A 16,024-nucleotide genomic window follows, 5' to 3' on the forward strand; every position below is an offset into this window, starting at 1 on the left:
ACTATCATTTGGATGAGATTTTTTTTTTTTTTTATTTTGCAAAGAACATAGTGGGACAATGTCAGGTTAACTTTTTAATAACTATTACTGTTATAGTGCAGTGTTACGGAAAACCAGAAAGGAACTTAAAAATACACCCGTGCCCTTTTAAAAAAGAAAACAAGTTTTCTTCTTTCAGGAATTTCCCCTCTATAGGTTTTTGTTCAGTTTTGACAATTCTGCTACCAGATAGCCATATCCCAGCATGTTGTTGTAGTATCTTTGCATCTAAGGGATATGACTTAAAAGATACCCTGGAAATCTATCTACAGTGTTTTATTTGAATATTTTATGATAAATATTTTATGATGTTCTGAGAAATAAATATGACTTTTAATGATGAAAAGCCTGACAGTATCCCTTTTAAAAAGCACTTTCCAATAAACTAACAGCCTTTGAGCTTTGGCTATTTTTATTCTTAAAGCACTGTCCCCATCAAAAGGCAAGACAATGAAAGGGTTAACGCAGAATCTCAAAAAGCCACCCTGCTGTCTTACATTTAAAAGCTATAGAGACATACCACTGGAGCCTAGAAATTCCACAGAGGAAATGGACCAGCACCTAAAGAGGTGTGGGTGTTCTGCACAGAGGCCCAGAAAATAAGGTAAAGCACTGTCAGAAGATACTTGTTTCACCATGTTCCTTGAACTAAAGATGGGGGGGTAGTCTGAAATGAGTTAAGAGGGTGTGATAATAACATAAAAATAAGAAAAAACAGAGTGAAAGGGAAAAGGAGAATCACAATGATAGTCCAGAGGACAGACAAAACAACATCAATATGTTCTTATGTTAGTAGAGAACCCTTGGAAACTTGCAATATACTTAGGGTTTCATAGGAGCTCATACGGCATGCATAATCTTGTAAAAGATATGTTGTAAAACTGCTGTATTAAATGAATCAGATCAATCAATGCATTCATTAACAGCAATTTAGATCCCTTTTTAAAGAATGAAGTCACAAAAAGATAGTGCTAAATGGAACAGAAAGTAATCATATTATTAGACACTGAGACTCAAATGCAGTTCTTACTTTCTGACCTTGTATGTTTTGGAAATATTATTTGTTTTGAGTCTAAAGATAAAAAGTTGGACTCTTAACTTCCCTATTCGAAATAGGACACTTGAGTTGACCTTGTAGATCAAACATAGTCTTAATGGTATTAATTCAGCCTTACCATAGCAGTTTCCCTTCAAAAGTAACTGCAGTGCAAAAAGTCACTATGGATCCCAAATGAATACAATAAAGGACTTCGCTTCTCACCAAAGCCAAACAAAATCTCGGTCTTTTTAAAAATTCTTGTTTCTAAGCAAATACATTTTGAATCTAACATGAAAATGCTGATGATTTCCACTGCAGTTTCAATAATACCACTATCAGCCAACACTCATGCACATTTTAAAACTCCAATTAAGAAATCTGGAAAAGCTACATTAAGATCCAGTGGATGCTGAAGACTGAGTCTGGTTTTCATGGACAGGATATATTTTGGGCTTATTTAGTCACATTAGATAGGTAGGCATGAAAAATTTTGCTGAGGAAGAGAAAGACATACCTCTGTCCTGTGTGTTAAACCAGACTTTTTTTGTAACTATGGTAGACTGAAGACAAGTTAACTCTGACTCTTGAAGGTCAAGAGGTCAATGTAAGCAACAGGCAGCTCTCTTGCTGTGTTTTTAGTGCAATATTTAAGTAATTTGCACATCTGATGAACAGAAAAGTATGATAAGGTAAAATAAATTTTTGTCTGATGATAAATATAGCAATTTCGCAGGAATGGAACCAAAGCGTCTGCTTTAGTTTTTTAATTTAGCATCACTTCAAGAAGATAGTCATAAATTCCAGTTGTCAATTCAGTTATTTATTTTAGAATCAGGAGGCTCAGGGAAACAGCTCAGCAGAAGAAAGACAAAGAAGAAGCAGGAGCTATTAAGAAGTGTATGCCCACTAAAGATCAGATTTAATTCTGTTTTTATCTTGTACCATACAGTCTGATCACACAAGAACTTGGGGAGAATAATTTATTACAGAGATCATGATTAACAGTAGCACTTCAATTTTTTCAAGGATTTTTCTAAGGAATGAATTTTGATGTTGTATTTATACTAATGAATGGTACAGAAGGGATTTAGGATATCTAATGATTACAAATATATTTGGAGTTGTGCTTGAAGTTAGGAACGACAGACGGCTGGATGATACTGTACACTCCGTATTTGAAATAAAAATAAAAGGGATGAAGCAAGGAACCTTTTGTTTTTGTTTTTGTTTTTAAAATAAAAGCAAAACGTACCATTGGTTGGGTGTCGAGCAAATGAGATAGAAAACCTTTTAACAGCAGAACCACGTGTGGTGTCTGAGAAAGAGAAAAACAGGTACCTGAAATTTGTAACGGCTACCAAAAGAGGGACATTTTTAAAAAGGAAAGAAGAAGAAAAAAAGAAAAGATGAGAAAGTATTAGAACTGAGTGGCATGCAGAAAGGACCAAGGAAAACGGCTAAAATCTAAATAGAGGTTAAAAAGAAGAAAATTTGGATTGTTGGTAACTACAAGATGTGTAATGAAGTGTATGAAAACAAGCAGAATAAGCTGGTGATTCTGGCATACAAAGTTATATCAGGTTAGAGTCAAACACTGAGTAATGAATTGAGAAGAAGACAGCATGAATACTGTTTCACAACAGAGTTATTAAGGTGTGCTTTAGCATCTTTACATTCTGAAATCTAGTGAGAAAGTTTCTTCTCTACCCCAGATTACCCAAAACTGAAAATCTCCTGCTCCTTTGTAATCCAAACCCCACCAAAAAAAGGTCAGGAATCCTAAAACTTTCACCATCAGTATTTATTAGTTTATAATTTCTTTCATTCCTTTTATATGCTCCAAGTTATTTATTTAATCTCAAGATTGATAAGTAATGATAAAACCTGAAGTTTAAAATGAGAATTTAAACCCCAAAATTTTAGTTTACTTAAAAGATACACTTGCTGAAATCTCCTGGCAAGTATTACAAGTCTGTGAGCTAGTGTTCAATTCAAGATAGAAAGAAGAATTAACTGCTATTCAGTTAAACATAAGCAAACGATTGGCAATAAAGAAGTAATAGAAACTCATACTATTAATACTAAGGCAAAGGATTCTAGGATTCCATTAAAATCAGTAACCTAGGATTTATCTTTAGAAGTTTAATGTGGCACATGGGTTTGTGCGTGCATGTGCGAGAGTGTGCACATACCATCTATGAAGCCAGAAGAAGTCAGCTTTTTACGATGAGTACGAGCATAATCCTGTAGATTAGGTGCACTTGAAGAACCCCCGAGCACTGAGGTGCTAAACAGGCCCGCACACTGAGACCCTGATGGGAGTTAGAGAAAATACATACAACAACCAGGTGTTCGTCCATTCACATTAGGGATGCATGCAGCATGCAAGCACATGGCTCTTACCACACAAAAGGCAGCTTTTGGCAGTGCCTTGGACAGGTTCACAATATGCTTGTAATGTCAGAGTAGTACTTGTAGGCTGAAACTATCATAATTTATTGTGCTTCTACTCATGACACAGCACCCTCTGCTATATGTGCAAAGAGAGGACTGGCCTTAATAAAGTGAGTTCTTGTCCTGTTTTCACTTTTGGTAAAGAAAAGTTACCAGTTAGCATCAATGCAAACATAACCAACACGACAAAACAAAACCAAGATGATGATGATGATGATGGTGATGATGATGATGATGTGAAAGTTGTGTGTTTTAAAACCTGCAGTTCTGAAATGAATACAAACTGGAAAAATACTACTCATTGCTTTCATCCAAATCAACCTTTGAGATGACAGGCTGCAATGAAGTACCCATGCATTTCCACAGATTTAATCTGGAAATACTTCCCTTTTAAGACCAACAAAATGTTAACCAAATTAGAAATACTGTATGCATATTTCAGCTACCATTGACAATGTTACAAACTGAAAATACCTAAAAGTTCCATCAAGTTTAGCTTGACTTCCTTTCCTGAGAAGACTTTTCTGTATCTTTGTGCAAGTGAGAGTACTTTGGTTACAACTCATACATTCCTGCTACTAGGATGGGAGTTTCAACATATCACTGAAAGCCATGGACAGACATACAAAACTAACTTTCAAAATCATCAACCACAAATGAAATTTACATAGAACAATGAACAAAATGGAAAAAAAGTTGCATTTTTTTCCTTTAGTTTTTACTCCTAGTTGAAAGGAGAAGTGGTTTTTCACTCAGAACTTATCTTTTACATTTTAGATAAGTAGTAGCAGATTTTTTTTGAAAACCAACTATCTATACAGTGATACTTCCTTTCATTACTTTCAATGACCCAGTGTGGGGAAACATTACTAGCACATGTGATCAATCACAGCCAAAATAAACAGGTGCCTGGTCTGTGGCAAAAGCCTTTCACAACAAATGTAATACCTTAATCTACGCACAGAAATACATGAAGTTCCACAAGCCATATTGTGTGGCACATTGGCAAAAGAAAAGTTGTTTAACTTCAGCAAGCACACAATAAAAACCATGACTTCGATAAACAAGAGCACCTGATGTATGCATTTTACTAAGGAAAAAAATAATAGGGAGAAAAGTATCACAAAAAGATTAAGCATACAAAAAATATAGATTTTATGAAGAAAGAAAAAGCTACTTCTGAGTTTATGCATATAGCTTACGCATTTTCTACACTTCATTTTTCCCATGAAAAGACACGCTTACAGAATAAAATGCAATATTGATTTATAGTAGTGAAAGATTTCATATTTTTGCATATCAGTCATATGGATGCCTGTTTCAAAGAAACAACAGAGGAGGCCCACTTGTATTAAAAGAATGCGAAACAACTCATCAAATTATAACATGATTCATTCTAATGCTGAAAGGAAGAAATTGATTTTAAGAGAGGGAATGTGTGCAAAACCCCCAATATTATCAAGAAACTTGAAGTTCGTTACCCATCCACCTCCTTGCAGTCAAACACCTTCAGTTCCATCAATAGCCAACTGTAGGAAATGTTAATTTTCAAGAAAAGTATTTTAACGGTTTCCAGTGCAGGCCATTTCAATCCAAAAGTTTTTTGCAAAACCCAAAACCAGTCATAAGCTACATTATCTTAAAAATCTACTTTATGTTAAAAATAATCCTGTGTACCTGTTGTGAGCAGTATAGAGTTAATAGTGTGAACAGTCTCAATCAATTTGTTCTTTTCAGTTATAATTTATTTAAAAACTTTTGCTGCAGAAAAATTGTCCAGTTCATAGGCAGACACTCAGCATATATTACTGAGAACAAGTTCTGTTGGGTCCTGTTAACAAAAAAGCTATTCAAAGAATGTACAACTGTATAGAACAACGGGCAGGTGAAAAGCTGCAAACATCAAGCAAAATTTCAATTGTAGGCACATACCTAGACCACTCTGCTTTTGTTCCAGAATAGTTCTCGGTGTTCGTAAATTACTATTGCTTTCTGATAGGACCTGGATATAAAAAACAGAAAAATAAGGGCAAGTAGAACAGCAGCATGAAACGTCCATTTAACTTGATACAGCAGCCTGTTTCAGACAGACGAGTGTTAATAAGCTGTATGATAAGTGTTAGTAAAAACAGGTAAAGAAACATGAAAGATCATGCAATATTCCCCTTCTGAAGGGAGTCCATTTCACATATGAGTTCCTTGCAATGAAGTGGTGCAAAGCAAGCATTCAGAATGAGAAAGGACACAGACCAAGACAGATATGAGAACAGACATTTGAGACATTTTATTTCATTTTACCAAATGCACTCTCCTAAACTGCGCCTGTATTGAAAAAAGGAGGGGAGGGAAGGAAAGATAGACAAGCTATTGAGGACACCATACAATCACTGATCCATGCACGGGCTCAGAGTAATCTTCAGATGCTCACAGCCTTTACTGATATAAACTTTTCCTATGTAAATAGTTTTAGAATTTTCCACAATAAAAAGAAATTATGAAAATTTTCAAAGAAAAAAGATATGGTTAACAGAACACCATCCATTGTCATACATGTAAACAATATCTCAACATAAAAAACAATCTTCACTGGTACTTCAGAAAAATTTACCATTTCTTTTTTCCTGCCTTTCCCCTACCAACATTTAGAAGGCTTCAAAATGTCATACAAGTCAATGGATGATGTACTGTGTTGGGAGTTTCAGATACCTCCAGATATAGAACGCAAGAATTATTAGTGCTAGAGTTTGTTCCCTGCAATAGTTAATACCAGGCCACTGAAAATATGACATATGCAAAACAAGTTTTGAATAGCAAGATGAACTACCAAATAAATTATTTTAAATGGTATTGGTTGCAATTATTAAAAAAAATGTTTTTCAATTTACCTACCACCAATTTAAGCAATGCTGTTTTAAAAGTCTTAAAGGACAACTAAACCAAAGTAGTAATCTGTTTCATTAGGCAGCAGACTAAGTCTTTTTTACTTTGGTAACATTTGCAATTCCTATAAAGAAACCAAATTCTTAGTAAAACGTGTAACACATTCAATGGAAAAACATGCACTTGCTCTTTTTTCCCCAAACATTCTCGGGAAGTAATTTTAAGAGGTGGAAGAATTTGCTTCAAACATAATCCATAACAAGGGATTAGATGTCCTTAAAGACAGTTGGTTGTTGCTTGGAATGCATAATAATGTTTAATGAAGTAAAGTTTAAAAACCTGTTGCCATGAGCCAAAAATACTGGATGTGAAAGCCAATGATTTAGGGGAGACAGGGGAAGAAGTGATTTGTTCCCCTGATCTGCGTCTTCGACGCCCAGTACCCACACCACTGGTGTAATGCAGCCAGGTACCAATACACTCTGGGCTAGACACACTCAGGGGGCTCTCTTCCTGGAAGTGAGAAAGGGGGCAAAAAACAGCAAAGCATGCAAAGTTAGATTCAACAGAGCCAAATGAACAGAAAAGAAAAAAAAAACCCAAACAAAAAACTAAAAAAACCACAATCTACTTGCACTCTTTTATATACTGCTTTTAAAACTATTAAACAGTGAATAGGGAAAAGTGATATTACAATATTAAGAAGTTATCAGCTCTACTTACATCTTTTCATCCAATTATCTCTTTCAATACAAAACGTCAATAAAATTTCTGCTAGACTAATTATTAGATATGAGAGAAGAGTGATTGATTCATAATTTTAAGAATTTCCCACATGTTGGAAACAGAACATCCGTTATCCTTGACATACATCCCCTCTAAGTACATTAAACTTTCCTATTTATTACTTGGGAGTTTTCATTTCTAGTCTATAACCTTTTCTAAAAGATTCTCGTTTTTATAACTGCCTTTGAGACTTTACAGCTGACCACTGGTAGTGGCACCAACCCAACAGGTAGTAGTTTTCCAACCTTAAAAAAGCCCTAAAAATTATCTGATGCTGCATACCTATTAAGACACCAAGGGAGAAGGACAGTGTCAGGGTAAGAGTACTCCATGTCCTACATCATTACGTATCATTAGCAATCAACATGTTTAGAATACAGAAATTGATTTCCAATGCCAACTTGTTTTACCATTAGAACTATATTTTTTTTAAATTTTCATGACTCGGTCACAGTTGCAACCCTTCTGTAAATATTGCTGACTATACCCCAGATCAAAACTTCCGTATAATCTCACATCTGACAGTGTCCTTTCAAATTAATGGACATAGGTGAAGAGAGAATTGCCTTATGGTGGGGGGGGGAAAAAAGGTTCAAGGCAGTTGCAGTTTAAGTTGCAATGATTTTTTTTTAAACACTTCAAAACACCATTTGGTTTAAATATTCCAAATACTGGTTTTGCAGATTTCAGTAGGCCAGATGAAACTTCCAATTTTACTTTTTCAAAAAAAAGTCATAGTAAATCTTTTCTTTAATTCTGCTCTTTTCTTACAGCAAATAAACAAGCACTGAATGTTGAAACACATTCCATCTGAATATATATTGTCTGCACAGTCAAAATTTAGCAATTTACGTTAGTGATACCATTTGAAAGTAACTTTTACATAATTTACGAAAATGAAAATGGTTAAAGTTTGAAGTAATAGGCTATTAAGTTGTGTGTATGTGAACTCATAACTAGGAGGGGAGTTTGCATGATCATAGTGAAAAAAGCTTTTAAAAATCCAAAATATTGATGTTGTGAGCATTTGTTTATGAGAAAACTTGGAAATAGAAAATGTAAGATATTCACATTTATTATGGAAGTCATGTGAAGTTATACAGATATCCTTACAGAAGGGATCCATGCATCTTTTTCTCTCCACGCTACCACTAACCAAGTTACTTGCAAATCTGTATACTTTCATTACATACAAACAGCCCATTCCAAACACAAACATAAAAGGAAAAGCTTTTGGTGTGAATCTTCATTTCTGATGGTTTTAAGCAACTGAAAATGAGGCATTAAGAAGCTGTTAGTCTGCTTCTGGCATTAATATCACAGAAGTGCCACCATGCACCATCTGAAGCTTCGCCAGACAAGTGTACAAATGGTATCAGCGATACTGCTGTGCATCCCCCCACCTCTGTGACATTAAAACCGTATCTGAAGCACATCTAGATGTCATGGCCTTCAAGACAGGAGACTGGACTGTTCAAGATGTTATCTAAAGAATTAATGAATGACAAACCACACCCACTTAAAAAAAAGCTTCCAGCTTACTCTCTTACCTTCAAATGCTTGACAAGCAGAGTCACTTTCACCCCACGTGAAAGCAAATACAGCAGAAGACATCTCTCACCTCCTGTACCTCCCCTACCGCCCCCAATCCCTCCATTCCCTCTCAGCATGGTCACCCTGAAGGTTTGCTTATTTCCCAAGAGCAGCTCTCTTGTATGGATGAATATGAAAGCAATGTATGTTAGTTTGAAGATGTAGGTTTAGACTGAAAAAGTCTTCATTTTCAAATATCAGCTTTTCTAAAATGGCTTAGAAAGAAAAAAGGAAATAAGTCTTATTGCAAAATAATAATTAATGAAAAAAAAAATCCTTCAGACAAATTACTGCCGTGGAATATTTCCCATATAATAAGAACTATCCTTTTGTGAGACATAACATCATCCTGGTTCTGTGTAATCGAAAGTAGAATTACTATTTTTTTTAAGTAAACAAAAATTAATTTCTGTGAAAGATATTATCTGGAACATAAACACTTACTTCAACAGAACCAATCTTCCTGGATCTCGGAAGGGGTGACTTTCTGTGTATATGAATTGGGTCTGATACCATTGGCTTGAACATCACTACTGACCGATCTGTTTCATCTCTTTTAGGAGCATGTGTCTCCTCATCACTATCATTTCTATGAGAGGTTTTCTTTGAGCCTTCATTCTACAAAAAATACATAATTCATTTTCAGCTTGGCTTCATACATTGCAACATGTAGACAGAGGTGGCTGTTCAATAACTCTTCTGCGCAAACAAAAAGCAAACCAATTTTAAAAATACAAGATGTAAATCACATATTGTTGAGCAAATTGCTTTAGACTTTAATAACATCTGTGTATTTGTTTCTAAAAAGCCACTGCATATGTTAGTGTGACCCTAATTAACCACACTTTTCAGCCAACGTATCTTCTCCAATTTTCTGTTGACATAGTAATAAAATCCTGGCCCCACAAGTCAATAAAGAATTCCAGCCAAGCTTTGCTTTCATTTATTTCTCAAAAAGCAAATGGTAACTCCAGAGACCTGTCCATACATAAACATGCCAAACTACCTTACTTTCTTAAATAATTATTTCAGTTGCCAGAGTATCATTGATGTGAAACTGATGTTGGTATCACTTTTCTTACAATCAGTATTTAATATTTCTAGCAAAAATTCTGGCAAAGCCATAGAAAGTCCAAATTATCTGTGTCCATTATGTTAGTGTCCATCCAAAATGGAATAACACATTGGGACTGCCTATATTTTACCAGATATTTTTCTACCAAAATAAAAATAATATTTGTACTTTTTACCTAATAATTTCCCAGTGGTTATTTTAGGTATGTCCACATACAGAAAAACTAACTTTTGCTTTAAGGAAAGGTGTAACCATTACCTCTCTGGAGGCAGGTCTGTATCCATATCCCGCTGGTAAATTTTTATCTTCCTCACAGCCTTTGGCTCCTGGACTGAAGTGCAGCTCTACGTGAAAACGTTCTTCTGAAGAAAGTTCCTGAAGGAAAGTGATTGAATAGGTTTATGCATTAATACACAGCTAAGTATTAGTTGTTTCTGAAGATATTTATCCATTTTAAATACCTTGTTTGGATCCTCATAAAGCATGATAACAATCTGTGTCATGTAATTGAGTTCATTTACAACATTCAAATAATCCATAGCTCGTTTCCATTGTTCATCTTTTGATTCCTTATGAAGGGGAAAAAAAAAAAAAAAATCAACAAATAAAACCCAGCTATTTTCTTTAAAAAGACTGATTATTTCCTTTTTTCCTCATTTACATGGATTTTACATTCACAGCAGAAGTATGAAGCTTTTCACAGCTAAGAAAAAAAAAGACATGACCAGAAAAAAAACTAACTTAAAATTACTCATCAAATGAAAGAAATGTGGAGATCAGAAGTTTTTGTATTTTATTTCCATGTATCTTTTGTGTTCTTTTGCTAATTATGATATATGTCTTGTAGACAGAGGCACTGCTTTAAACTCTCCTGATGGGAATTGATAATTTTGCAATAAACTCATTTCAACTAGTATATTATGGAAAATGTTTCTAGACCTCACTCTACAAGTCAAACAGACAATCGAGGCTTCTAGTACATAAAGGAAAATTAACCATCACATCCCAAACTACTTAAAAATGAATATTCACCTTTTTTAACGCTCAGGAAAAAAATACATTTAGTAATCCACCTTAAAGGAAACATGAAAGTTTATCAGCCTAGAACTAGGTGTATCTGCTGTTGCATATGTCTCAGAGGTCTAGAATTAAAAGTGCCTTTGCCATCAGTGAGTTTAGTCATTCAGTACCAGAAGCAAGTTATGTCAATACAATCATTCCAAAAGTTGGTATATTAATCAAGGTCTATCTTAGAAGCAGCCATGTAGGCTTTGTGGTGCTGCATGTATCCTCTCCAAGTCTCCATTTAAGTCATTTTTGAATCCAGAGACCTTGTCTTTCTCAGTCTTTTGTTTCAAAGCCAACTGGATGGAGAATAATGCATCACCTTCAAGGTATTCTACGACAGTATAGGAAAGTAAGACCATTCACCGAACAGGAGAAACTTTGCACTACGTGAGGATTCCTGAAGTCAGGTAAGGAGATCTTGGCAATATGCTAATGGTGAAAAATCATAATCCAGTCCAAAAGTGAATTCAAGAGAACTCTGAATAGTAACTTGAAGCAAAAAGAGTTGGAAGAATTACAGGGAATAACATATGACAATAAAATGGATTATCTGCCCTTTTCAAATCTCTTTGAGACTGTAAAATATACAGCTGAACATATCATAGAAACATTTTGGTTGGAAGAGTCCCTCAAGATCATCAAGTCTACCATAACCCAACTCTGGCACTAAACCATGTCCCCAAGAACCTCATCTACACATCTTCTAAACACCTCCAGGGATGGTGACTTAACCACGTCCCTATGCAGCCTGTTCCAATGCCTGACAATCCTTTCCATAAAGACATTTTTTTCCTAATATCCAATCTAAACCTCCCCTGGCACAACCTGAGGCCATTTCCTCTTGTCCTATCACTTGCTACTTGGGAGAAGAGACCAACACCCTCCATGCTACAACCTCCTTTCAGGTAGTTGTAGACAGCAATAAGGTCTCCCCTCAGCCTCCTTTTCTCCAGGCTAAACAGCCCCAGCTCCCTCAGCTGCTCCTCGTAAGACTTGTGCTCCAGGCCACTCACCAGCTTCATCGCCCTCCTCTGAACTCTCTCCAGCACCTCAATGTCTTTCTTGTAGAGAGGCGCCCAAAACTGAGCACAGTATTCGAGGTGGGGTCTTGAAAGTGCTGAGTACAGGGTGACAATCCCTTGTCTAGTCCTGGTGGTCACAGTATTCCTGATAGAAGCCAGGATGCTGTTGGCCTTCTTGGGTGTCTAGGCACACTGCTGTCTCATGTTCAGCCAGCTGTTGACCAACACCCCCCAGGTCCTTTTCTGCCAGGCAGCTTTCCAGCCAGTCTTCACCAAGCATGTAGCACTCCCTAGGGTTGTTGTGACCCAAGTGCAGGAGCCAACAATTGGCCTTGATGAACTTCATAAAACTGACCTCAGCCTAACGATCCAGGGAGGCCAGATCCCTCTGTAGAGCTTTCCTACCCTCCAGCAGATCAACACTCCCATTCAACTTGGTGTCAACTGCAAACAGACTGAGGGTGCACTCAATCCCCTCATCCAGATCACTGATAAAGAGATTAAACACAACTGGCCCCAATACTGAGCCTTGGAGAACATCACTCTTGACAGGCTGCCAAGTGGATTTGGCTCCGTTCACCACAACTCTTTGGGCCCAGCCATCCAGCCAGTTCTTTACTCAAAGAGTATGCCAGTCTAATCCATGAGCTGCTAGCTTCTACAGGAGAATGCTGTGGGTGTCAAAAGCTTTGCTAAAGTCTAAGTACTCAACATTCCCAGCCTTTCCCTCATCCGCTAAGCAGTTCACCTTGACATAGAAAGAGAAGAGGCTGGTCAAGCAGGACATGCCTTTCATAAACCCATGCTGACTGGGCCTGACTGCTTGTCTTGTATGTGCCACATGATGGCACTCAGGGTGATCTGTTCCATGACCTTCCTCGGTACTGAGGTCAGACTGACAGGCCTGGAATTACAGATACTCCTTCCAACCCTTCTTGTAGATGGGCATCACATTTGCCAACTTCCAGTCAACTGAGACCTCCCTGGTCAGCCAAGACTGCTGATAAATAATTGAAAGTGGCTTGGTGAGCACCTCCATGAGCTCCCTGAAGTACCCTTGGATGGATCCTGTCTGACCCCATAGACTTGTGGGTGTCTAAGTGGTGTAGCGGGTCACTAACAATTTCCTCTGGGATTATGGGGGCTTCATTCTGCTCACTGTCCCTGTCTTCTGGCTCAGGGGGCTGTGTACCTGGAGCACAACTGGTCTTACTACTAAAGACTGAGGCAAAGAAGGCATTTAGCACCTCAGCCTAACAATCATCCTGTCACTACGTTTACCCCAACATCCACCAGAGAGTAGAGATTCTCCTTAGCCCTCCTTTCGTTGCAGATGTATTTACAGAAACATTTTTCATTCTCTTTCACGTGGAACTCAGCATTACTTCAAAGGGCATGCTGATTTCCACCAGTGTGCACAACAGTAATTTGAAATACGTCTCTGCATATATAATAGGAAATCTAATGTTTGAAAAGGTGCGATAAATTTCAAAGCCACTTAAGAGAGTTAAGCTTTCAATTGTTACAATTTCGGTAAGAAAGAAGCCTTTTGGTTCCTCTCAAAATATCGGAGCTTCAATAGAAAAAGTGTTCAACTTACATCACATAAGGCACCATAACGAAGTGTGGATAACAGGGAGTGGACATGACTCTCGCTGGTGAAATACAGCCGTGTACGAACATGGCGTTCAGGGGACATAACACCCCTGGAGTAACTTGAAAGAAAAGAATTTTATTAGATCATAACGAGTTGTGTCCCTATTTTAGAAATAGCAGTCAACAAATAAATAAATCATACTTTTTAAAGTACTATGAACTAGTAAGACATCTTCAATATGAAAGCTATGGAATACCTCCATTAAGTCTTATGGAAAGTAATGTAACAATGTAAAAAACTTACAGAGGGTGAAGCTTATTTACAGTATCATCATCTTGAGTTCTCTGAAGGTCAGAACGGATTTTTCTAACTAGAGGAGTGCAGTAACCTTTGGCAATCTCTAGTTTCTCAGCCTTAGAAATACCATATTCCTGTGTAAGAAGAAACTGACTTTTAAAATTCAGTTAAAGATTAAAATGCCTTCTAATTGAAAGCTCTCCCAAAAGCTTCATACTCTGTGCTGCACAATATGAAAGTGCTCGCATCATTATGATGGGTCTTCCAGTTGCACTAGAAAGCAACATAAGCACTTTTCCTTCACAGTAGGTAGGCTTATCATATTTTTAAAAATTTTTCTTCCTCCTCTATGTGTCCTAATTTTTACCTACTCTTATCTAACACTATTCAAAATTTAAGCTTAAGAGGCCCACATAACACAACACATATTTAGTATTACTGCTCTTTTTGTATAAGGGAGTTAGAGAGGTCGGGAGAGGAAGAAGTTCCCTCACTGCATACGATATAGATAATACCTCTCTTACAACAATGCTCTGTAACTGCAGGGACACTTGGAGAAAGGTTTAATCTGTTCTGTCCTGTTATCACAAAGCCATTTAACGTTCTGCAACCTAAGACATTTTAAAGCTAACATCGGTTAACAGCCTCTTGTATACAGAAGTTTAACTTTTCTGCTTCTGGCCTGAAATTCTATGAAACTTAACATGTACATTTTTATAAGGGAGTGTTAGCAATTGAAAGTGGCAGAAAGGTCTTTTTAAATGTAAATTGCTTAAAACAAGTGAAATCAGATAAATTAGGATTAAAAGTGTCATTTGCAAAGAGTCTGAAAATCCAATTTCTAAAATCAGGAAGAATGAAATTAAATGCAATTTCAGAATACACAGTTGTTCACAGAGGCTCCACTTAAATCTATGAAGAATGGTTGAGATGAACCATTTTAATACACTGCAGTAAGGGAAGCAGATATGTTCACAGCTTAAATTGCTAGAGAAATTAACTTTGAACACAGCTTAATGAATTATGAAACAAGTTTTTCTTATAAAAAATAATCAGCTTGTAACCAGAAAACAGGAGGTAACATTAAAGGCTTCTATTACTGCAAAATACAGGAACCCTCAATAGAAAAGACAGGAGTAGACATTTCACAAAATGTGAAAAGCATTTATTCTACAGTTTATCCTGTTTAATAACTGAAAATGCTTACCTGCGGGATCACGATGTCAGCTAAAGCCTTTGAAAGCCTGTATAATTCCATTGTGTTTTCTAATTTTAAGGAGCCATTGTGCTGCACATCATATTTTATACAGTCATAAATATCAGGAATTTTGCTAATATCATATCTTCCGTTTTTTGTTTTAAAGTCCTTTTCCAGTTTGGCCCACCTGCGCAGCATCAGTTCCAATGTTTCACTGTGGTACAGCTGAATATCTGGATGGACACACATATAAGTAATCAAGATCATACAAGGAACAGAAGGGAAATTTTAATGACATGGTAGTAACAGTTGAATACAGAGGGATAAAATGAATCAGGTAAGTAAACTGCATTACTTCTAAGAGGGAACAGACATGCCTATGGTTAATTTTACTGCTTAAAGCATCACAAATACATAATTACATCAAGATAGTAGAAAGCTTTGCTGCAGAAATGCACCGCTGGCCCTTTAAACAAAACTACGGCACCAAGAATAAAGTATCCTACATCAAAGGTCATATACTTAAAAAAAAAAAAAAAAAAGCAACCAATAAAAGCCGTAAGAAAATTCTAGGAGTGAGGAAGAGAAGTAGGTCAACATATATGTTTTAGAACAGACGACATATCCCATTTGTCTCTCTCTCTTGCATGTGTTAACAGCAAGAGGCAAGAGATCAGCAGAAAGGAATGATTATCCCCGTTGCATGACAGGAGATTAGAGCAAATAGACAAAAATCCTTGATACTATACACAGGTGACAATTGCACTGCTCAACCTCAGAACAGAAGCTGTTTGCATACTATATGCAGCAGAGAACACTGATAGCAATTATTCCAGTATTCGGCTAGTACCAAAAATGCCCTATGGTCATTTCCAGATCTAGTTTTCCTGGGTCATTGGTTCACCAGCATTAATATTGAGCAGCATTCTATGCAGTACTAATACACATCATACAGCAAGCAACTGATCTTAAGCAA

At 36.6% G+C, this 16,024-nt stretch overlaps 1 protein-coding gene across 11 annotated transcripts in view; it reads right to left on the reverse strand.

Moving 5' to 3' along the window:
- PPIP5K2 (diphosphoinositol pentakisphosphate kinase 2) overlaps positions 1-16,024 on the reverse strand; it is a 58,735-nt gene that overhangs the window by 6,722 nt on the left and 35,989 nt on the right. For 3 of the 11 annotated variants that reach the window (XM_065657852.1, XM_065657850.1, XM_065657851.1), the window contains exons 19-29: positions 15,058-15,281; positions 13,857-13,984; positions 13,557-13,671; positions 10,328-10,435; positions 10,125-10,241; positions 9,236-9,409; positions 6,752-6,925; positions 5,465-5,534; positions 3,271-3,390; positions 2,331-2,393; positions 560-706 (exon numbers count right to left, since the gene is read on the reverse strand). In XM_065657852.1, coding sequence (XP_065513924.1) covers positions 560-706; positions 2,331-2,393; positions 3,271-3,390; positions 5,465-5,534; positions 6,752-6,925; positions 9,236-9,409; positions 10,125-10,241; positions 10,328-10,435; positions 13,557-13,671; positions 13,857-13,984; positions 15,058-15,281 — 1,440 coding nt within the window. The remainder of the gene's footprint in view (positions 1-559; positions 707-2,330; positions 2,394-3,270; positions 3,391-5,464; positions 5,535-6,751; positions 6,926-9,235; positions 9,410-10,124; positions 10,242-10,327; positions 10,436-13,556; positions 13,672-13,856; positions 13,985-15,057; positions 15,282-16,024) is intronic. The other 8 variants (XM_065657853.1, XM_065657855.1, XM_065657854.1 and 5 more) reach the window with 8 other exon arrangements.

The sequence above is a fragment of the Caloenas nicobarica genome, chromosome Z (genome assembly GCF_036013445.1).
Source record: "Caloenas nicobarica isolate bCalNic1 chromosome Z, bCalNic1.hap1, whole genome shotgun sequence".
Taxonomy (NCBI): Eukaryota; Metazoa; Chordata; class Aves; order Columbiformes; family Columbidae; genus Caloenas; species Caloenas nicobarica.